The sequence below is a fragment of the Ambystoma mexicanum genome, chromosome 2q (genome assembly GCF_040938575.1).
Source record: "Ambystoma mexicanum isolate Mex_15411 chromosome 2q, UKY_AmexF1_1, whole genome shotgun sequence".
Classification (NCBI taxonomy): domain Eukaryota; kingdom Metazoa; phylum Chordata; class Amphibia; order Caudata; family Ambystomatidae; genus Ambystoma; species Ambystoma mexicanum.
In genome coordinates, this window is record NC_090924.1 from 281,322,686 (window position 1) to 281,346,066 (window position 23,381).

Consider the following 23,381-nt stretch of genomic DNA (forward strand, 5'->3'; position numbering starts at 1 on the left):
ATGGAAACTAAGACGGGGAAGGGTTTTAATGTAAATGCAAGGAAGAAGACTGGGTATAGAAAAAAGGTATTAAACATGCATGCAGATTGATACAAATACATGGGGAAATCATGAATTGCAATATAGTGGTTTTTTTACAAATGTATAAAAACACGGTAGTTGGGGCTGTTTGCAAAGTGAACTTTAGACTGTTGAGAAAATGATTCCTGTGAGGTTGCAGAGGCTGGGGGGCCGGGTGAATAAGTAACTTCACAATCTTCGTGGTTAGCTCAGCTGCAAAAACAGTACACGAGTTTTATGTCCTGATAAATCTTGCAGGCTACTGGGGTAATCTCTTTAGGCGTGTGAGCGTGACAGAAGGGGCTTCATTGTTTGTTTTGGCTACCAGTAAAACGCAGGGTGAGTCAATGCCCAAGGTTAACGTAATGGCAAACCTGGAGTTTCAATTGTATTTTCACATGTACTATGTGCGATAAAGTGGCAGTTTAGATAAGAATGTTCCAATTAAACCAGTGACCTGGGGAATTAAGAGAAATTATTTACCCACTCTTCTTCATATCACTTGAAATATTTGCACGAACCATGTGCAATTAAAGGTTAAGGCAATAAGAGCTAAGGCCAGTTATTGCTAGTAACAAATTATGTTTGCATACAAATGTTTAAATGAATGATTATGTCATGACCCACCACGAACGAATCCCAAGAAGAGAAGAAGAGGTGTGTTCTACACGAGCTGAAGATGGTAGTTAAGATAAAGGCTGCCAATGAAAACCTAGGAATTGGAGAATGATGGGATTTATTTGAAGAGGTTTTTGTCCAATCAAATGTGAGGGGTGGTTTGTAATAAAGAATCTGTTGCGTTTTAACTGCTGCACAAATGGATACATGATGCCAACTGATGTGGTTTGTTGAGACTCAAGTTAATTTGGTCCTACACCACCATCTAACTGCTCCCCGGATAACTGTACAATATACTTCCTTTATGTACAAAACATGCACTCGTTCAAGAGTTGGGCATGATTGGGTTGAGATGATTAGGGGGCCGGCCCTTAAACCCTCTTGCCTATTTATAGGTGGATTCTTCTCATACTTCAAAAACAAACACAGGATCTAGGCATACACATCATTTTAGGAGGTGGGAAGGGAATCTTCCCTCCCCCACATACACACAATGGCAGAGGTCCACAATATCATCAAGTGATAGATTCAGCATGTAAAAGAAGATTTGTTAACCACACAACATTAAATTAAGTTGTCCTACTTTGGATGAGCAAGAAGCTGGTATAGGGCATGTTTATTATCATCCAGACTCATCATGGCCACCAAGAAGCATTTTATAACTTCCCAAGCCTGCCTTCGATAGTAAGGCTCTGTGTTGGCACTCTTCAAGCAGTCCAGAGCAGTCTCAATTGCCTAATAGGAAAAAAGAAAGCATTGGTTAAGCATCAACTTCAACCTCTATAGTATATGAAAATCAAGTTAGCATTTATCATTTTCTTTCCGATGGATAAGTGTTTGCTTCCAAAGATTTCCTATCTTTTAAAATGTATACCAAGGTTCAGATTTGATCAGAAATTTCATCAGCCACCAGGGGCACACTGAGGCTCTACTAAGAGTTGTCTGCACCAAGGTGCCGGAGTTCATTTTAGGGGAAATGGGGACACTATGAGGAGGTGACCAAAGAGAAATATGATATAAATATAAAACAAACATTATCTATCCAGTAATCTTTTTGTGGCTCATACCCGCTTAGAATCACATGCTTCCATCAAGTGGTTGGTGCAGAGTATTACTTCTTATTTTTGAAAAATAGGCGATGTAACCTTTCTTCCTGCTTAGAATGGTGCGGAGGAGGGTAGAAGACCGGATGGTCGATGGACTGAGAAAGGTGAAATTCTGAGACAACCTTGGGGAGGAAGCCAGGCCTTACCCAGAGTGAAACCTTCTCCTGGAAAAAAACGCAGAAAGGGTGGCTTACAGCAGAAGGCCTGCAGTTCACTCACCCGCATATCGGATGTAATAGCTGTTAGGCAAGATTGTATGTAGTAACCCAATGGAAGCCTATACCAGCCTTGTCCTCTTGGCAATAGGGAACCCAGCCTTTGGTATAGGCCTGTACTGCACAAGTTGGTAGAGTGACTGAGTAGTCGGGCTTATCTCAAGAGGAGTCAATGGGAGCTGTAGAGATGCAACATAGGTATGCACAGTGACAAGTAATCAAATAACACTTATACTCAAGGTTTCTTATTAAAATGATTTATTAATTTAGCAGTCAGTTTTTAAGTCAGCTTTCTTTAGAAAGGGCAAGATGCAACAATAAAATACTTTTCAAACATACACTCCCTCAGTTTCAATTAAGTAAGTAGATACCCTTTTGGGATGAGACAGACTTCCTGCACCCTCAGGTGACTTCAATAGCTAGGACACTGTGGACATTGATATATCACTTGAACACTTAATGCAATACTGGAGTTATAGTCAAAAAGGAAAGAGGTTAGGGAAGGAAACAAAGGTTAACAAGTTCTCCTGAACAGGTAAGCAATTTCACAATCCCCCAATGAATTATAGTGTAGAGAAGGAGCTAAGTACCCCCACCTCAACCATCTCGCCCACAGCACCTGTATGTTGGATGCCGGAGTGTGAAACACCTGCGGTCGCAGTGAAAATACTGATACCAAGGAGAATTTGGAAGGCAAGGTTCTCATTGAGGAAACAATACCTGCATACGAGACAATATGATGGTCGTCTGAATAAAATTCCGGAAGAAACATGACGGTTGAATGATGAAGAAGAAGGGTGACGTCATCACCATCAACGTTGACGTACACGGGAAGAGATGCAGAGACTAGAGAATGTAGACAATTGTATAAGGCATCAAGAAAGTATTGAGATGAATGACATCTTGGGATCAAGATGAAGAAACCTATGCTGCAGACATAATAAAGAGATCACGCTATTTCACACGTATTACACACGTATACACATACAAAGAAACGCAAGCAGATGAAGTATTCTTAAAGGCTAGCTAAATAGTGAAAAGATTGCAGCATGCGCCAACATGAACATGAACATGTACATGTATATGTATATATTGGAGTCAGTAGAAGGTGGATGTTTCTACTACGTATGATAGCAGTGCTGAGCAGAAGGAAAGCCACTTTCCCAGTTTCCAAGTGTGGCACGGTTCGAAAACAAGTGATTTGACTAGGGTGAAACTCAGAAAGGCGAGGTTGGATGAGCCAAGAAGCCAAGGCCATATCAGAGGGGGGTGAGCTGAGGTTGGATACAAGTCGTGTGAAAGAACGAAGCTCCTGTTCAGAAGGCATGGACAAAAACAAGAAGACATCAGAGGTCTATTAAAGAATAGTGTTTTAATACACTGAAAGCTCAATTTCGTTGGCTTTAGTCACGTTGGGAGAAGTTGGACGAGTGTTAGTGAGAATTCTCAGAAATGTGCTAATTCCTCTCTACCTTAGAGACCCCCAGCAACTTTGCTGGATTGTGAGGACTTGAATTTTTAACCTGTAGAGAGCAAGGCCCTTTTTCCCCGCTCTCTCATGTATTTTTTTATGTGATTTGTGAACACTTTCTTTTTTTATATATATTTTTATTGTGATCAAGAGTTACATTGGCCGAAAGGCTTTAGTGAAGAGTTAACCAAAACACTTTGCATACTGAACAATGCGATCACATGAAGAACATTTTCCATTTTCAAGAAGACCGAAGTAGAGAAGGGACCCTGACCACTCGTAAAGCCTAAAGAGAGAAGTGGGGGGGGGGGGGATTGAGAAAGAATAGCTAAAAAAAGGATAGAAGAAAGAAAAGATAAGTGAGACAGAAAGCCTGCACCCTGCCCCCGCAACCCCTCTCCGGGCCTGCCCAAGAGAGTCAGTGATCGTTTGGCTGAGTATGGTGGAGTTAAGAGAACATCAAAGTTGTTTGGCTATATCAAGGATAGGGAGTATTGGTTTTTCTAATGAGAGTATAAGGCGGAGGGTCAGTTTCTTATGTTAGCGTCTACTGAGGTGCTGTGCTGAGGGGAGCTGGAGCAAGTGTTCTGACACTGGGATTCTTGTGGTCAGCTAACTGACAATCTAACATATGCGGGAAGATTGATGTTGTTACAGAGCCGTGGCTGTTACTGGGCGGCTTGTCTTTCCCTGTGGAATTGGAGAAGCGGGAGCCATTGCTGGTCCATATGAGTGTTTGATTCCTTCACAATGGCTGTAAGGCTTTCCATTTCATATATTTCCTTTGCTTTTTTCAGCCCTTCTGCCTTTGTGGGGAGGGAGGATGCGTTCCATTTTATTGTGACACACACACGGGCTGCTAATAACCGATTTCTTGGCATGTGTGGAAGGACCACCACTGATGCCAATACGTGGAAACCTGTGTACACCCTCGCCAACAGTAGGGGGTGATGCCATGATACATTTTTGCTAAACGTTGAGGTGTTAGATGCCATTGTACTAATATCATACAATTGTGCATCTTATATTGCATTGCTATAGAGGCCTTCCATACTGCTCTGCATATGGCATCCCATCCCGCCTGGTTGTCCTCCCACCCCAGTTCTTGGTCCCACTTGGCTTTGGTGTTGAGAGGGGGGGGGGAGATGGCCTCTATCTAAGAGTGCTTTATACATGCACGATATGACACCCTTGGAGCCTGTGTATTTGTTCAATATATTTTCGAAGGCGGTTAAGGGGCGCTGTAAATGGTCCTTCCATTTACGATCTGGGAGGACTCCCTTGAGCTGGAGGTATGGTAGGGGCCGAATGGTCAAACCTTGTGCTGCCTCCAATTCTTCCTTGGTCAGGAGGGAACCCTCCCTCCTCATCTGTCCCACTCTCACCAGACCCTGCTCGTATTGGGGTTGAAAGCGAAGGGGGTCTATTATAGCGTCTCTGATTGGAGGGGCCCAAATGCAGCTAAGCGGCAATGGCCATGTGGTGACTCCCCTCATGCCAAAGCTTTTCTTGTTCCATAGAGCCCAGATGGCCGACAGGACCGGATGTTCCCTTGCCGTATGCGGGATAGCGTTTAGGGGTGCCCAGAGCCATTCCCCCATGGTTACAGGGGCAAAGAGTCAATTTTCCAAGGCAACCCATTGTTTGCTTTTAGACTCCCTGAGGTGGTCTACCAAGACGCGAAGCACTGCTGCTGCATAATAAGAGTGAATGTCTGGATAGGCGAGGCCCCCTTTGTCTTTTGCTAGAATCAAGGTTTTATATGCAATGCGAGGTCTGCCTTTATCCCAGAGAAATGATAGCAAAGAGTCTCTAACAGTGTTCAGAAACGTGCTCGAGAGAATGATTGGCAAAGATTGAAAGAGAAAAAGGAGTCACGGCAGAACATTAATTTTAATCGCCGTCAATTTGCCAGCCCATGACAGGTTTAGCTTACTCCAGTTGCTGAGGTCCTTCAGGATTACAGCCCACAGCGTTTTGTAGTTGGAGTGGAACAGGTTTTGAACATTTCTGGTTATTGTTATTCCTAGATATTTCAAGCATGTTTGTGACACTTGGAAGCCCCAAGTCTGTGGGGCAGCTGCGAGGGGGGGGGACCTGGGTCTCCGAGAGGGAGGATTACTGGCTTGTGTCAGTTTATACTAAACCCGGATTGCGCCCCATAGTTCTTTATTTCAAGTAGGAGAGCCGGTATCGATTGTTCGTGGAGAGTGACACATGTCCGCAAATAGCGCTAGTCTGTATTCGATCCTGTATCTATGGAAGCCTCTGATGTTGGGGTTTTACCTGATGTTCTGAGCTAGTGGCTCCATAACTAGAATGTACACTAATGGGGAGAGGGGGCACCCTTGTTTTGTTCCTCTGGTCAGCCTGAACTCTTGTGATGCGACTCCGTTCACCACGACTTTGGCTCGAGTATTCTGGTATAAGGCTTTGGCTCCTCGGATCCAGTCTGGGCCCAAGCCTGCTTTTTTTTTTTTTTAGGAAGTCCGTCATGAACCTCCATCCCACACGGTCGAAGGCCTTTCCAGTGTCAATCGGGACCAACGTGGGTTCTATCTCGGAAGCGGGAATGAGGGCATGAGATCTAACGTCTTGCGAACGTTGTCTCTGCCTTGACGGTTTAAGACATATCCCGCCTGGTCGCTGTGAATCAATTGGGGCAAGACCCTGCTGAGTCGTTTAGCCAGGATGCTGGCATATACCTTAGCATTGATGTTTAACAGCGAAATCGGCCGGTAGGAGCCACAGTCTAACCTATCTTTCCCCTCTTCAGGGGGGGCTACTATTCTGGCTTCCATGAAGGACGGAGGTGCCATACCGGATTCCATTATTCTGTTAAAGAGCAGCGTGAGGCACAGAGCTAGAGCGCCTTTGAATCTCTTGTAAAAGGCCGGGGTGAAGCCATCTGCACCTGGCGCTGAGCCCCCTTTCAGAGAGCAAATGGCACAGTCAACCTCTTCTGTAGTAACCAAACCGTTTAATTGGTCCCTATCTGCACTTGATAGTGGGGGGGAACTCCACTCTTGACATGAATTCTGCTGTACTTTCAGCGGATGGTGGGGTATCGGCTGCGTAGAGATGTTCATAAAATTGAGCGAACCGTGTTGTGATGTCTGCCGGGTTCGTTAAGATCAAGTTGGAAGATTTCACTTTAAACACTGCTCTATCCGCTCTTTCCTTTCGGAGTCTCGCTGCTAGCAATATGTGGGCTTTGCCCCCCCCTCTTAAAGTATTTCTTTAGTGAACCTAAGGCTAGTCAAGGCTTTGCTTATCCAGATATCTTTCAGCTCCTGTCTAAGGGATTTCATTTCTGCTTTAGAGTCAGATGCCTCTCCCTTTTCTTTTACCAAGCCTTGTTCCTTTTCTAATATTAATTGCTTTACCCAGGTTTCTTTCAGCAATTTCAGTCTTTTGACTGAAGCGCCTTGCACTATTATGAGGCCTCGAATGGTAGCTTTTGCTGCTTCCCAAACCGTGGAAATGGAGGTGTCACCAGTATTGTTTCTTATGAAGATATCACGTATTTCCTCGTCCAGGCCTTCCCGGAACAGTTTGTTTTTGAACAGCGTGTCATTACACATCCATCGACCCTCTGTCAGTCTGTGGCCTCCCAGGATCAGGTCGACCAAGACCATATTATGGTCTGACCATCCCACTATCTCTATATCTGCTTTCGAGATAAAATGTTCCAAGCTGGATTCTAGTAGTACATAATCGATTCGTGTGAAGGTTTGGTGGGGGTGCAAGTAGAATGTGTATGCTTTTCTGGTTGGGTGTGTAATACGCCAGGCATCTATAAGGTGGTGATCTGAAATTAAGAGTTGAAACGGTGCGTTATCTTGGAGGAGAGGGGGGGGATTGGCGCTCAGCTCCAGGGCAGAACGAACGCCAATCTAAAGATGAGGCCATCAAATGGTTAAAATCTCCCCTGCAAATGAGGGCCCACTCTTTCCCCTTCAGAGAGGCTAATAGGTATTTGCTATAAGTTAGTTGCTGCGTGTTCGGGGCATATGCTGAGCACATTGTGACCGTGGTGGACTCTAGCGAGCCCTGTATTATTAGAAATGCTCCTTTCTGATCTCTGCGGACACGAGTGATGTGGAGACCCAAGGTGGAGCGATATAGTACACCCACTCCTCATTTTTTCGCCGGTCCAGAGGCCCATAGCGACCCGCCTATGGTGCCCCCCTTTATTTCGAATTCCCCAGATTGTTTATATTTCGTCTCTTGAACAAACAGAATATCTAGCTTAGCTTGATGGAATGTCCGCTTTAACATAGATCTTTTCTGTAGTGAATTTAGCCCCTTTACATTCAGTGACCCCACTCTGATTGCTTTAGCCCCCATCATCATTGACATCGTGGATTGTTGCCTGAACCTCGATGTCCTTTTTTGGAAACCATGTTCTCGAAATACTCAAATGAATTGACTCAAATTCTGTGGTCTCTACTAGCTGGTCAGGCCCTTTTTAGCCCACAGCCCCCAGGAAGTACAAAGAATGGAAAGGAAAAGGGAACAATAGTAAGAGATTAATACATTTCCTCCGTAACAGTGGAGACGCCCCAGGTGTAACCATAGGGCCACACAACGGGTGTCGCCCACAGAACCTTATGGCCAACTACTACTCAATACTGCTATATAATAGCGAATACTTAGTGTCTACTGATTTAAGTGCCGAACCCGGCTACAATTTTGGGTATTACTGACCTTTCAACAATTTCTTTCTCCTTATTTTGCCCCTCTTTTTTCCGACCCAGTCATGGAGTGTTTAGTCTCTTGAATTTTCTGCTGCCTCTGGACTTGCTCTTCTGTCTCCAGGGGCCAGCCGGTTTCCACTCTTGATTGCGACGAGGACGGTGCTTCCTCCCCTTCCTCTCTATCTGGGTCTGTTTGCATGCTCTTGAGTACTCCTTCAGCTTCTTCTCCCGAAGTAACTCTGAATTCCTCATTCGCGTGTGTGAAGACCAGTGCGAATGGGTGGTTCCACTGCTATCTGATTCCTTTGTCACACAGCCATGCAGTGAGGGGGCGGCATGCTCTTCTTTGAGCTAGGGTGGCCGCTGATAGATCCTGGAAGATTTTGACCCTGTAATCCTCAAAATCGATGGTATCCAGTTCCCTCGCCTTTTGGAGGATCTCCACTTTGTGTCTATAATGGTGGCATCTTGCCAGCACAGATCTGGGGCCTCCTGGCGGGCCTCCTGCCCTATGGACTCTTTCAAACTCTAGTTGGGGCGTGATAGGAGCAGGGAGGATAGAGGTTATGAGGTCTCTAACCCTCCTTTCAAGTGAGGCTCGTGTCCCGCCAGGGGACTCTTTCAGGCCTTGTATTCGGACGTTCGCTCTGCGTTCTCTATTTTCTAGGTCATCAACCTTTGCTTCCAAACCCGATTTTTCTGCTCCAATTCTTGAAATCGGCCTTCAGGCCTCATTTCCACTATGTCTGCTGACTGCTGATAGTTCTCCAGCGCCTCCACTTTATCTTCGATCTTATGGATTTTATCCTGCAAGACGCTGACTGTCGTGGTCATGCTCGTTCTGAAGGCTCGTATTTCCCAGAATAGGAGGCTGATGTCTGCTTTAGTGGACAGTTCTTGATCTCCTCCTGGAATCCATGGAGCCTCTTGGGAGGAGGGAGCGGCCATTTTTGCGGATTGTGGACTGTAGTTTCTCAACTGAGGAGGCAGCTGTGGCAGGCTGCATGCAGGGCTGTGGCTAAGGCTTCCCTCACTCTGACTATAAATATGCCCCTGTGTGTTGCCTCCTTCACAAGATGTCCCTGCTCACACCCGAGGAGGCCCCTGACTCAACCGTAGTCCTTGTCCTGCCGGTGCCCACACTGTCTAGTGATGCGGAGCCTGGTTTCCCAACTGCTACCCGTCTAGTTCCCTGCGAGGAGGGATGGGGGAGAAATGCTCCCAGTCGCTGATAACCGCTTTCCTCTGTGAGAGGGAGGGGGCTTCTGTATCAACTGTTTTGGGCCCGTGTCTCTTGATGCTGCTGTCTACTTTTGGGGAGTGGTGGGTTGAGTCCTCTTCTAAGTGGCCCAGTTACACCCTTCTCTCTCCTTGTACAGAGTCTGGTGCGGCAAATGTTTTTGACTGGTATCTGGAGGACTGGGCCGGTGTGTCCGGGTGCTCACCGCCTTCTCTTTGGCCTGGGGCCGCATTATGGGGGCTTATGTCTTCGTTGGGTGCAGCGGCAGCTCTGCCCTGTGCAGTTTAGGGGGAGGGCGGCCTGTCTTGCCGAGCTTGCCTTTTCTCTGTGCGCCCTCCCTCTCCCCACACATAACCGGTATCACCGCTGCACAGGATAATATCCTGCGGGTGCCCTGTGCACCGTTGGCGTGTGTGGCACATTACAGTCTCTTCGGCTGGGGCACTCCGCTGTTATGGCCGACACCCGAGGTGCGTCTTCCTCTTCACCTCATGTGTTGGGGCTGCGCCGTCAAGCTCTGCTGGCTTCCTAACGCTGGCTCCTTCAAGCACAATCAGAGCGCCATGCTTCGCTTTGCCTGGCCAGACCTTTAGTAGAGGTGTAGCTCTCCTGTGGCCCCTTTGGTGTGCTGGACCGCGTCACCACGCGTCGTCTCTTTGCTTCTGTGGTTCGACTTGGCTTTATTTTCCTGTCGGGTCTCGGGAGCCGGTAGAGTGCTCTGCTGGCGTGTGTGCTGTGTATCAGATTTTCAGAGTGAGGCGCTCCGCTGTTGCGGCCGACCCACAAGGTGTCTCTTCCTCTTTACCCCGTGTCGTAGGGAAACTCCGCCAGGGTCTGCTGGCTTCCCAATGTCAGTTCGTCCAAGAGCCCAGCTCCTACAGGTGCCGACAGAGCGTCACAACTTGCTTTGTTTAGCCAGTCCTCTGGTGAAGCCACCGCTTTCTCGCGGCCTCTCTTGATTGCTGGGCTGCACCACCAGGTGTTGTGGCTGTGCCACTGTGCTCACACGCGTCCAGGTTTTACTGCTGGGCCCTGGGAGCCTGTGGCTCAGCTTTCTGAGGTTCGTTCTTCACGATTCCTGCTCCGATTTTGCCCGGTATTGGGTCGGGTGATTGCTAACCCCTTACCCCTTTCCTTAATCGTGTCTCAGAACTGCTCACGGGCTGGGCAAGTCTTCAGTTCTTCGCCATTTCTTGAAGGTCCTTGGGGAGGCGAGCGTTCAGGATTTCATTTCACCTGTGCCCCCTGGTGGTCTCCTTGAACACTTTCTTTTTGGTTGTGGAGTCTGACAAACTCCACAGGCATCATCTTTTACATTGTGACACACAGCACCTTCAGTGCAGTGGCACAGGGAAGCCTTTCAGATTTCCCCAAGATTTAAATACCTTCTCTTGGATAAACTACTGTTTCCAGGAGCAGTGAAGGGAAATTGACTTTACTTACAATTGTAACTTTCTAGACCCAGCACACACTATCTTACAATAGAGAGCTGGAGGGGTTACTTAGCATCCCCTCTGTCTAGCTTCTCATGTAACAATTTTACGTTACCTTTCCTCACTGAATGACTGGTGGCAGTGGTTTACTTTTAACTACTGTGGTGTGCATTTACCGCGGGCTGCGTTCGCAGCTGCAGTAAATCACCCAAGGGTGCCATTTTTGTCAAAATGGCCCCAGTCTTCTTTTTTCGTCATTTCTTTGTGGAAAGGTCCTTCTTGAGACTTACTCTACAACTCAAACCAGGTTTGGTCCGTTTGCCGATTTTGCCGTTGGCGGGATTCCTGCCCCTGCCAGACATACTGGAGCCAGAAGCGGGCCTCACTCGTGAATCCCGCCAAAGAAAAAACAAACAAAGGGACCAGACCTGGTTTGGCTCGCAGAGTAAATCTCAAGAAGGACCTTCCCAACAAGAAATAGCAAAAAAAGAAGACTGGTGCCATTTTTACAAAAATGGAACCCACGGGTGCTTCACTGCAGCTGCGAAAGCAGCCCGCTGTAAAAACATGCCACAGTACTTAAAAGTAAACCACTGCCACCAGCCATTAATTGTAGACAGGGTAACATAAAATTGTTACATGATAAACTAGACAAATGGAATACTAAGTAACCCCTCCAGCACCCTATTGTAAGATAGTGTGTGCTGGGTCTAGAAAGTTACAATGTAAGTAAAGTCAAGTCACTTCACTGCTCTTGGAAACAGTAGTTTATCCAAGAGAAGGTATTTAAACCCTTTGGGAAATCTGAAAGGCTTCCCTGTGCCACTGCACTGAAAGTGCTGTGTGTGACAATGTAATGATGATGCCTATGGAGTTTGTCAGACTTCAACCTCAAAAGAAACAGCGTCCAAATCACAGAAAAATACATGAGTGGGAAAAAGGTCTCACTCTCTCTAGGTTAGAAATTGAAAGTCCCAAAGTCCAGAAAAAAGAGCTGGGGGTCCCTAAGGTAGAGGGGAAGTAGCAAATTTCTGAGAATTCTCCACAACAATCCCTTCTAAAGAATGCTTAGTTTAAAACTGACTGTTAATAAATAATTATTTTAATGAAGAAACCTTGAGTAGAAGTGTTATTTGAATACCTGTCTGTTAGGCAAAGATTGAATGCAGTACCCTCTGGGAACAGTACAAACAACTAAGACTACAGGTATAGACAACCCAACCTTTGGTATAAGCTTGTACTACACGGTTTTGATAGCTTGTTGAGCAGCCAGGCTTATCTGAAGTGGGGGAAATGTGAGCTGTAGTGGAGTTAGACAAACATTCACAGTTACAGGTATTCAAATAAACTCTTACACTCAAGGTTTCTTGCATAAACAATTAATACTTTATCAGTCAGTTATAAAGCCTTCAGAAGGAAGCAATAGAATAGCAACACACAAATATACTTCAATACTGTACACTTTGAGTTTCTGAATCAGACAAGACCCTTTTGGGATGGCTGTTAAGCAGAGTTTGTATGCAGTACCCTCCCTCTGGGACCACTACACACTACTAGGACTACAGGTGTCAGCAAAACCAACCTTTGGTATAAGTCTGTACTACACAGTTTTGGTAGCGAGCTGAGCAACCAGGCTTATCTCAAGAGGGAATGTGAGCTTGTAAGGGTGTAACACAAAGGTCTACAATGGCAAGTATTCAGATAGACACTTATACTAAAGGTTTCTTAGTAAAACAATTATTAATTTATTACACAATCATTTAAAAAGAATTCACTAAATTAGGCAACCGATATCACACAAATGTTATACTACAATACTGATTACTAAGCAGTTGAGCTCCCTTGAAGTCTGAACAAAATAGCATTGAAGTAGGAGCAAAAAAGCATAAATTGATAAAACTAATATTACAGTTACTTTAAAACAGTGCAAATGGTTTGAGTTCATCAGAGGAGTTGATTCAATGCAATAGGTAGGCCAAGGTCAATGAGCTAGTGTCTTGTATAAGCAAAAACGGTTCAGGTATTTAAAACGGAAAAGTCTTTGCCACGGATCTTAGAAGTAGTTCACGGAAGAAAGTTTCGTACGCCAGAACACAAGCTGACTAGGCCTGCAAGGTGCCAAACTTTCAAGCACTATCGCAGTGAGAGGCAAGTTCTCTCAGTCAGGTTTAGACAGTACCTTACAACTAAGAAAAAGACGCAGCTGAAGACGTCTGTACCTGGCAGTTCCTGCAGATCTCGCTGTTCCTGAGCCTCAGTCGTGGGGACAAGAGGGAGGATGTCGGGGGACTCCTGCACTGCACCGGGACTGGTCAAAAAGCTGGCAAAGACAAATCTTCAATTCTGGTAGCTGTAGTTAACACACAAACTGGTGTCCTCCCTGGCTATTCGGATTCCTGCAGCACTCTGAGGAAGATACAACCAGCTCCGAGAATGGTATCCAGGTGGCTTACGAGTTGATTGGTCCCACCAACTCAAAGGGAGAAGTCGTCCTTGAAGGGCTTCTCGGTCGAGATGAACTTGGCGATTCAGACCTGCAGCAGGGCTTCACCGGGCAAACCAACGGTCAAGGAGTTGCAGCAGCCGTCCTCTTCTAGCTAGTCTTTCGAGAGGAAAGGGTAGCATTTGACTGCTACATGAGTTTCTAGGCATATGGGATAAGTAACCCCTCCAGCAAAATGTGTTAAGATAGCGTGTGCTGGGTCTAGGAATTTGGAAAGACTAGTAAAGTCAATTTCACTTTACTTTCTCTGGGAAACAGTATTTTATCCCAGAGAAGGTATTTAACCCTTGGGACAGCCTAAAAGGCTTCCCTGTGTCACTGCACTGAGGGTGCTGTGTGGCACACATGAAAAGATGATGCCTATGGAGTTGTCTAAAACTCCACAATCAAAGAATACAAGAGTAAAGCACACATCAAAATACATGAGAGAGTGGGGAAAAAAGGCTCACACTATCTCCAGGTAATAAATGAAGTCCACAAAATCCAGGAAAGTTGCTGGGGGTCTCTAAGGTGAAGGGAATTAGCACGTTTATGATAATTCCCCCTAACATTGGGTTACCTATTGCCAAGAGGACAAGGCTGGTGTAGTCTCCCACATGGCACCTACATACAATATTTTTAACGACCCCCAGCCCTTTTGCTGGACTTTAGGACTTCTTAATTTGAACCCTGGAGCGAGTGAGCCCTTTTCTCACTCATGTGTTTTGATCTGATTTGGATTATGGGTTTCCTTTCTTTTTGGAGTCTGACAAACTCCATAGGCATCTGCTTTTTGTATGGTGTACCACAGCACCTTCAGTACAGTGTAACAGAGAAATCCTTTAGATTTATCTTAAGGTTTAAATACCTTTTCTTGTATGAACTACTGTTCCCAAGAATAGTATAGTGAAATTGACTTTACTTACCTTTTCTCTTTGTGGGTCCAGCACACACCATTTTATGTGGAGCGCTTGGGTGGTTACTTAGTAGCCCCTTATCCTACCTACTAAGGTAACATTTTTTACTACTTTAAATGGCTGGTGGCAGTGGTTTAATTTTCCTACCACTGTGCTTTTCTACCGCAGGCTGAATCTTCAGATGCAGTATAGCACCCATGGGGGACTATTTTGCCAAAATGGCCCTGGTCGTCTTTTTTCGCCATTTTCTGTTTGTGAGGTCTTTCTTGGGTTTTACTCGCGCCAAGCCAGGATCAATAATTTGTTCGCTTTGCCTTTGGCAGGCTTCAGTACCGAAACCCACCTCTGGCTCCAGTATGTCTGGAATGGCAGGAAGTGAGGGAGGGTCCCGAAACTACCCTGTCCTTTGTCTTTAGGAATGCATCCCAACCTGATTGGTTGACCGACTGTCCTTTGAGGACAGCCACCCTGCTGCTTAAGTGACAGCCTACGCTGTGCATTAATGGGAGCAACCTGCTTAAAAGGCAAGGGTTTTTGGACTAGGGGCAGTCGATCACTGGGAAGAACACCGGACGAAGAAACCGTGAACAAAGCTTGCTGCATCCTCCTGGACCTGTGAATTGCCCAGTGAAGCCCAGCTGTTGTGCTAAAACGCATTTTTCTGTTCGACAAGAGAAGCTCCGGAAGGGACAACTTCTTCCTTTGGGTTAGTGGGACCAACTAACCCCAAGATAAAACTCCACTGGACCATCTTCCCCGACTGGCTGTACTTCTTTGCTGCTGCAGGAACCGAGCGCCAGGGTTCGAGAAATCCATAATCTAGTGCAACTTCTGCAATCCGACCAGAAACACCAGGAGTCTCCTAAGGACCCTCCAGACGCAGGATGACCAGAGCTCGAGGCCCCTCAACAGAGTGCAGGACTCAAGGTGTGAAGGAAGCCCAACCGGTGTCCAAGATCCACGGTGGTGCTGTTTACCAAGCGCTGAAACCGTGAAGTGCTGCTGATCTGAAAAGAGCCCGTAGCCGAGTCCTCCAGACATCCTCACTCTTATCCCCACGACTGAGGCCCAGGAACACAGGATCTGCATCAATGCAACCAGACAGAAGCCAGCTGGACCACTCTTCTTCTAACCAAAGGTTTTGTTCCGTCTTGGGGTACTTACCTCAGTGTCTTTAGCTTTGCTCTTCTCAGTTGAGACTTGCAGTAGCTACTTTGCTAGAGATGAGTTCAGCTCTACCCATCACAAGTGTTGTGACCCTACAATGAATTTTTATTCAACAAACTCTGTGCAAGACTTTGTTATCTGAGAAGTGCCTCAGTTCCATTGACTGTGCTCCAATTGACTTTGGCTGTCCTGGCTCACTGCAGACTCTTCTAGTGCACTTGACTTTGACAATTACTGTACCTCAGAGGTAATAACTTGGTTTTGAACTATTATTGCTGGTAAAGGTTTTTGTCTAGACTTCATTGGAAGATTTAAGTGCTCACATGCTCTGAGAACCTGTTTAACCTTTTTCCTTCCTTTAACCTATCCTTTCTACAAACCTCAGAATCTACAAAGTGTACTAGTGATATCTAAATGCCATTACTGTCCTAGCTAGTGAAATCGCCTCAGGGTGTATGAAGTGTGTAAAAAGCATCTCCAAATAGTATCTACTAGCTTTGTGTTGATTCTGGAAAAGTATTTTAAAGTATATTCGATTGTTACCTATATTGCCCTTTTTAAAGAATGCTTATTTAAAAACTGATGTTAAATAAATAACCATTTATAACTAAAACCTTGAGCGTAGTGTTACTTGTATTTGCGATTTTCATTACTACAGCTCACATTTACTCCTCTTGTGATAAGCCTGGCTGCTCAGTCACACTACCAACTTGTGTAGTATAGGCCTATTACCAAAAGGTGGGTACCCCAATATCAAGATGACAAGTGTTGTGTAGTCTCCCGCAGGGTTACATCAATTCTTGCCTAACGCATATTATGGCATACACTACAAACTTTGATTTGCAATTGATATTTTCATGAATCTAATCTATTTCCTCTTTGGTCAAGAAATTGTTCGCTATTTGTGTGCAAATTTGCACATATTGCATGTGCCACATTTGTGGAATCCTTTCATTGCCGGTTGAAGCCATGTTAGTTTCATGCTTGTACTTGGTAAATATGATGGACTCAGTCTATTCTTCGAAGTTGTGGCCTTTTTGAATATCACTGTGGGCTTATCCTCTATACATCTTCAAAGATTCTTATCCAAGCGAAGTATATGCCAATCTGTATTAAGTACCTTCTTGATTTCATGGTGATTCTCACAGTACTTAGTTATATATTCCACGCTCTGTGTTTCCGAACTGGTCTGTTTATTTTTCTGTTTCAAGGCTTCACTTCTAGCTATTGTGCGTGCCCTGCTGGTTGCTCTGTGAATGGTGGTTAACGGATACCCTCTTGCTTGAAATCTGTCTTTAAGTAGGTTACATTCCTAGTAGGATAAGGATCAGGGAACATTTCACGACCATTGGAAGACAGGATCCTAAATTATCATTGGCCCAGCACTGGCAGAAGTCCCACCAACTTGAACATAAGGATTTCAGATTTATCGGACTGAAGCAATTTTCTCTGGGTAAAAGGGAAGGTGACAAGGAGCTAGCATTACGCCATATGTAAGCAAGGTTGATATGTAAATTACGGGCAACAGAATTTGAGCTAAACACAGATCAAGCGATGGTTTCATTTTTATAAGTGCCTTTACTTATGACATACAGTCATACATTGTATTAGAATTTTGCGATTGCAATTCAGAAAGGTGTTCAAGAATGAACTAATACACGAGGTGGAATTATATAATCAACTAAACCCAGTGATGTATTGAAATGTATTTTACCTTAATTAGTTGTGATCTTCCTCCTTAGCGAGAGGGACCTTTCTCACTTGCTCCTATATTTATCCTGACTATGAATGTTGCGTTTTACTATTTTATGGAGTCTGACAAACTCCATAGGCATCTGGTTTTTGCATAATGACACACAGCACCTTAGGTGCAGTGCCACTGAGGAGTCTGTTAGACTTCTCTGGATGTTTAAATACTTTTCTTGGGTGAACTACCGTTCACAAGAATAGTAAGATGATCCCTTTCTTAGTTAACTTTCTCTTTGTAGGACCAGCACACACCACCCTATGTGGAATGCTAGGGGGTTAATTAGTAATTTCCTATCCCACTTCTCATGTGACATTTTTTGTCACAGTAAAATTAAACTGCCACCAGCCATTTAAAGTAAGTTAGTACCAGTGTGCATCTTTTCCGCAGGCTGAACCTTCAGCTGCAGTACAGCACCCATGGGTGAGCATTTTTCCCAAATGGCCATTTTCTTTTTTTTTTTGCCATTTTCTGTTTGTTAGTTCCTTCTTGGCTTTTACTCTGTTAGTTGAAACAGGGTTGAGTCCTTTGTGTGTTTTGACGGGCTTCAGCCCAGAAGCCCGCCCAGGCTTTAGTGTGTCTGCAAAGGCAGGAAGTGAGGAAGGGTGCCGAAACTTCCCTTTCCTTTGTAGGTGTGCGCGAGTGAAACCAGTTCTAATTGGCTTTCTGGCTGACCTGGAAGGACAGCCACCCTGCTGTTCGATTGACAGCATAGGCTGTAAATGAATGGGACATCGCATAAAAAGCAAGGTTTTTGGGTCTAGAGGCAGAGTTAACCACTGGAGAGGAACATCCGAAGAAGAAGTGACGAGACACCAGCAGCGCCCTCCTGCACAGCAAAGTGCCTGGTGAAGCCCTGTAGCTGTGCTGACCCAATTTTCATATCGACTGGGAAGACGCGTACAGGACGACTTCCTGCTTTGGGCTGGTGCGACCAACTAGCCTCAAAACAAGCGTCCATTTGGCGCAACCCCCGACTAGCTGTGCCTCACCAGAGCTGTAGAAGCCCAATGCCAGGGGGTCCTGTGACCATTGGCGAGTGCATCGTCTTGCGAAGTCCGAATCCGTCCAAATCTTCGAGGGCATCTAGAGGACCCTATAGAAGCAGGACATCTTGATCCAGAGTCCCATCACCAGAGTCCAAGACCAAGGGAGCAAGCTTCTTCCGACCAGAGATTTCGTTCTTCATTGACACTGAGGAAAAGGCCCCAAAACACAGAAGTGCTGCTGAAACAAAGGAAATCCATTGCTGGGGAGGCCCTCTCCAGAGTACTGCCGCAGGAGACCGCCAGACATCCTTCCATTTGTCACCTCGACCAACGTCCAGGAACAAGGGTCTGCCAAGCTGTAGCAAGGAGGAATCCAGCTGGAAAATGTTTCTTTGAATCACAGGTACTGTGGGGCTTGGGGTGTTCACATTTTAGCCATAAATTGTACTGCCTATATTGAGAAGTACTCTTTGGAGTTGATCTCAACTCATCTGCACTGGCCTAACAGCTTGTGCTCTCTACAAAGTAGATCACTTGAGTTACAGTGATTCCTTCTGAACTTACTAACTTTGTCAAGACGGTTCCATGTCATTTCATCGCGGGATGTTTTTTGGCTGGGTTTTTTACCGTGATTTTTTTTCTCGAAAAAACCCAGCAGAGGGGGTTCCCCCACTAACCCCCCATTTTCTAAAAAATGTGATGGGTTTTTTAAAAAAAAAATCACGGTAAAAAACCCAGTGAAAAAAACATCCCTCGACGAAAGGATGTCGTACCATCAAGACTTTATCTAAGAAGAAGTGCATCAGAACTATTGAGTTTGTCCATTGACTTTGGCTGTCCTAGCTCCCTAAAGGCACTCTTCTGAACTTACTGGCTTTGGTAGTACTTGTTCCCTCATAGGATATAATTGTGGATACTACTATTGCTGGGATAAAAGTTTACCTGCCTCCCCTTAGGAGATTGTAATGGTTTTACAAGCTGTTGAAGGTATGTTGCAAGTGTTATTCTAACCTTTACTTCCGTAAACAATTGTATAACTGAATTGGTAACTGAAATAAGTAATAAAGACCTTTGCTGAAGTCACTCCGTGTGCTACAACATGTGTTAGCATGAGAAAAGTATTTACCAACTTTTATTGTCTTTTAAAAACTGAATCCAAACTTTGATTTAATGTTACTAGTAGATAACGCTTTTTAAAGAATGTGTATTTAAACCTTGTATATATTATAAATAAATATTCATATATAACTTAGGGTGCGTTACTTGTCTACTCGTACTTACTGATTTCAATTGTACAGATCACATTGCCCCTCTTAAGATAAGCCTGGCTGCTCAGTCACACTACCAACGTGCGTAGTACAGGCCAATATTAAAAGGTGGGTTACCCAATACCAAGAAGATAAGTCTTGTGTAGTCCTCACCAGTTGAACTGCACTAATTCTTATCTAACAAGGGTATACCGGAATGAACCTTCTGCGCAGGTGTGCTGCCACTACTGAGAGTACCTTTGTGAATACTCTTGGTGCTGAGGCTATGCCGAAGGGGAGTACCTTGAACTGGTAGTGGACTGCCACCATCAAGAAACGCAAATATTTTCTGTGCACAAGAAGTATTGAAATATGAAAGTATGCATCCTGCATATCCAATGTTGCCATGTAGACCCCCTCTCCCCCCCCCCGTTTTAGGAGTGGAATTACCTCTTGGAGCATGTGTTAAGGAGAATTCTCAGAAATGTTCTAATTCTCTTCACCTCAGAGACCCCCAGCAACTTTGTTGGATTTTGAGGACTTGATTTTTTTTTACCTGGAAAGAGTGTGAGCCTTTTTTCCCCCACTCTTTCATGTGCTTTGATGTGTGTGTTACATTTGTGTTCTCAGATGATGCAGTTTTAGATAACTCCATAAGGCATCATCTTTTCATGTGTGTTACACAGCACCTTCAGTGCAGTGACTCAGGGATGTTTTTAGACTTCCCAAAGGTTTAAATACCTTCTCTGGGATAGACTACCATTTCCCAGAGAATGTAAAGTGAAAGTGACTTTACTAGTCTTTTCCAAATTCATAGACCCAGCACACACCATTTTACAATGGAGTGCTGGAGGGGTTACATAGCATCCTTTGTGTCTAAACACTCATGTAGCAGTGAAATGCTACTCTTTCCTATTGAAAAGGCTGGTGGCAATGGTTTTACAACAAACTACCATGATGTTTCCCGACCGCGAACACCGGTAGCTAAAAAATCACGGGAGCCATGTTTTTCAAGATGGCGCCTTAAACCCCTTTGTTGAAACAGGTGCCGGTCTTCTTTTTTCACCATTTCTTTTTGGAAAGGTCCTTCTAGTGTTTGTCTCTGCGCGCCAAACCATATTTGGTCTCTTTGTTCCTTCGCCTTTGGCGGGCTTTAGGACTGGAGACCGCCTCTGGCGCCTGAGTGTCTGGGGTGGGCAGGAAGTGAGGGAGGTGCCCGAAACTCCCTGTGCTTAGTCTCATAGGGGACCCAAATGCTCTCTGGCGTGATTGGCTGGCTGACTGTCCGGCAAGGACAGCCACCCTGCTGGGTGAGTGGCAGCTAGGCTGGGATGAATGGGAGAAAACTTTAAAAGGCAAGCCTCTTGGACTGGAAAGCAGAGTCGACCACTAGAACGAAAGAACCAAAGACTAGCTGGAAGAGGACGGCTGCTGCAACTCCTGCGTTGGTTTGCCCGGTGAAGCCCTGCTGCAGGTCCGAATCGCCAAAGCTCCTTTCGACAGAGAAGCCCCTTCAAGGACAACTTCTTCCTTTGAGTTGGTGGGACCAATCAACTCGTAAGCCACCTGGATACCATTCTCGAAGCTGGTTAGGATTAACCAGTGGTAAGGACACCAGCTTGTGTAACAGCTACTCGAACTGAAGTGACTCCATTTTGTCAGCATTTTCAACGATCCCATGCAGTGCAGGAGTCCCCCAATGTCCTCCTTCTTGTCCCCACGACTGAGGCCCAGGAACAGTGAGATCTGCAGGAACTGCCAGGAACCAACGTCTTCAGCTGCATCTTTTGCTTCATACTAAGGTACTGTGCCAACCAGATCGAGAGAACGGTTCTCTTGCAGTAAAAGGTTGTGGAACTTCCCCAATTTACAGGCCTAAATAGCTTGTGACCCACCATATGATCCTTTTTCGTGCAAAATACTTTTGAGAACTTTGGCAAAGAGTTTACCGTTTACTTCAAGAAGTGCTCTTTCCTATTCAAGACACTAGCCCATTGACTTTGGCCTAGGCCTATTGAACTGAATCGAGTCCCCTAGTGAACTATAACTATTTGCACTGCCTAAGAAAGTATTTGTGATCTCTTCTGCTAACTTGTGCCTTTTTGCTCCCATTGAAAGTAACTGAAATGGTATTTTGCTCCTATTTCAGGGGAGCCTAATTTGTTCAGAAACTTGTTCGTTTGCTATTGAAGGGTGTTTTTTTATAATACTAAATTGCCTCCTTCTAGTGAATGTTTTCTAAATGATTGTGTAATAAATTAATAAATGTTTTACCAAGAAACCTTGAGTCCTTGAGTATAAGTGTCTACTTGAAACACTGTGATTGTAAGATATCTGTGTAACCTCTTGTACTGCTCACATTCCCTCTTGAGATAAGCCTGGCTGCTCAGCTCGCTACCACAAAACTGTGTAGTACAGACTTATACCAAAAGTTGTTTTTTGCTTACACGGGTATTCCTAATTGTATGTGGTGGTCCCAGAGGGTACAGCATGCAATTCTTCCTAACAGCCACCCGGCAGGAGACCCATGTAGAGCCTGGCCCATAGGAATAGCACCTTCTGGGATGGTATCAAGCAGGATTTTGGATAGTTGACAGAGAACCCCAGATCAGTCAGCAGCCCAACAGTCCTCTCTGTGTGTTTGACAGCTACTTCTCTGGACTTGGCGCGGATGAGCCAGTCGTCGAGGTACGGGTACACATATATCCCTTGTAGACTCAGATGGGCTGCCACTGGCACCAGGCACTTCGTGAACACCCTGGGCACCGACTTCAGTCCGAAAGGAAGGGCCTTGAACTGGTAGTGCCTTCCCTGTACCACAAAGCTCAGGAACTTCCTGTGCTTCTCGTGAATGGGGACGTGGAAACATGCTTCCTCCAGATCCAGCGACAACAAGAAGTCTACGTCCTCCAGTTGGCCGAGCACGTGCTTCAACGTGACCAGCCTGAATTTATGGGACTTGAGGAATTGGTTGAGACGTTGCAGGTCTAGAATGGGTCGTCATCTTTACAAAGAAGTATCTGGAGTAGACTCTGGAGCCCCGGAGTCACTTTGGAACCAGCTCTATCACCCTGTTTTTAAGCATGGCCCGTATTTCCTGCAGGAGCTGAGGGATGTGCTGCTTCTGCTGGGCCACCGGTGTTATCCACGGACACTTCTGTTGGAACTCTAGAGTGTGTCCGTGGGCGAGAGTGTCCAGCACCCATCAGTCGGTGGAGATCTTTCCCAATCGCTGACAAAGCCCACCAGTCGGCTTCCCACAGTAGTGCATAGTTGGGGGCCCAACAACCTGGCTGGTTCAATAATTTCTTCGGGGCCTGCGTGCCGCCTAGGGAGCGACGACGTCGGCCACCTCCACCAAAATCCTTGGAGCGGCCCCTGTAGGCCTCTTGGGTCATGGCCCGGGAGGGTTTACGGTACGAGGAAGACCCTCTGCCGAACCCTTTTGGCAGTCTGTCCGATTTTCCGCCGGAGACACAAAAGGATGGACGATGCTGCTGAAGAGTGCCCATGGCACGGTCCATCTCTGTGTCCGTCTTGATGGCCAGCAACCATTCGTCAACGGCTTTCCCAAAGAGGTTGTCCCTGTTGAAGGGCATGTCCAGCACCCTCGTCTGGACCTCTTGACAGAAGTTGGTGGCCTTCAACCAGCCAACACGACGGAGGCAGACACCGTTCCTCATCTGTCCGAACCCCATGTCTGATTTCCAGGGCCACAGTGATGGCATGGTCCAATGCCACCCCGCCCACCAGGAAGATCTCAAGCGCCTCGACCCGCTTGTCGTCGGGCAGAAATTCCAGCAGCGGGGCCATCTTATACCACAGCTCCCTGTCATATCTGGCCAGGATCGTAAGCGCATTTGCTGCCTTGACTGTCATCGTCACTGAGTAGATCACTTTCCTACCCATGGCGTCCCACTTCTTCCCCTCGCTGTCCGGGGGAACGGAGGCTGAAGATGAGGGATTAGAAGACTTCTTCCTCGCAGCCG

At 45.8% G+C, this 23,381-nt stretch overlaps 1 protein-coding gene across 8 annotated transcripts in view; it reads right to left on the minus strand.

Annotated features, from left to right (window-relative positions):
* Positions 1-23,381, minus strand: part of TRRAP (transformation/transcription domain associated protein) — a 2,065,012-nt gene that overhangs the window by 1,586,802 nt on the left and 454,829 nt on the right. For all 8 annotated transcript variants that reach the window (XM_069647248.1, XM_069647247.1, XM_069647244.1 and 5 more), the window contains exon 22: positions 1,262-1,413. In XM_069647248.1, coding sequence (XP_069503349.1) covers positions 1,262-1,413 — 152 coding nt within the window. The remainder of the gene's footprint in view (positions 1-1,261; positions 1,414-23,381) is intronic.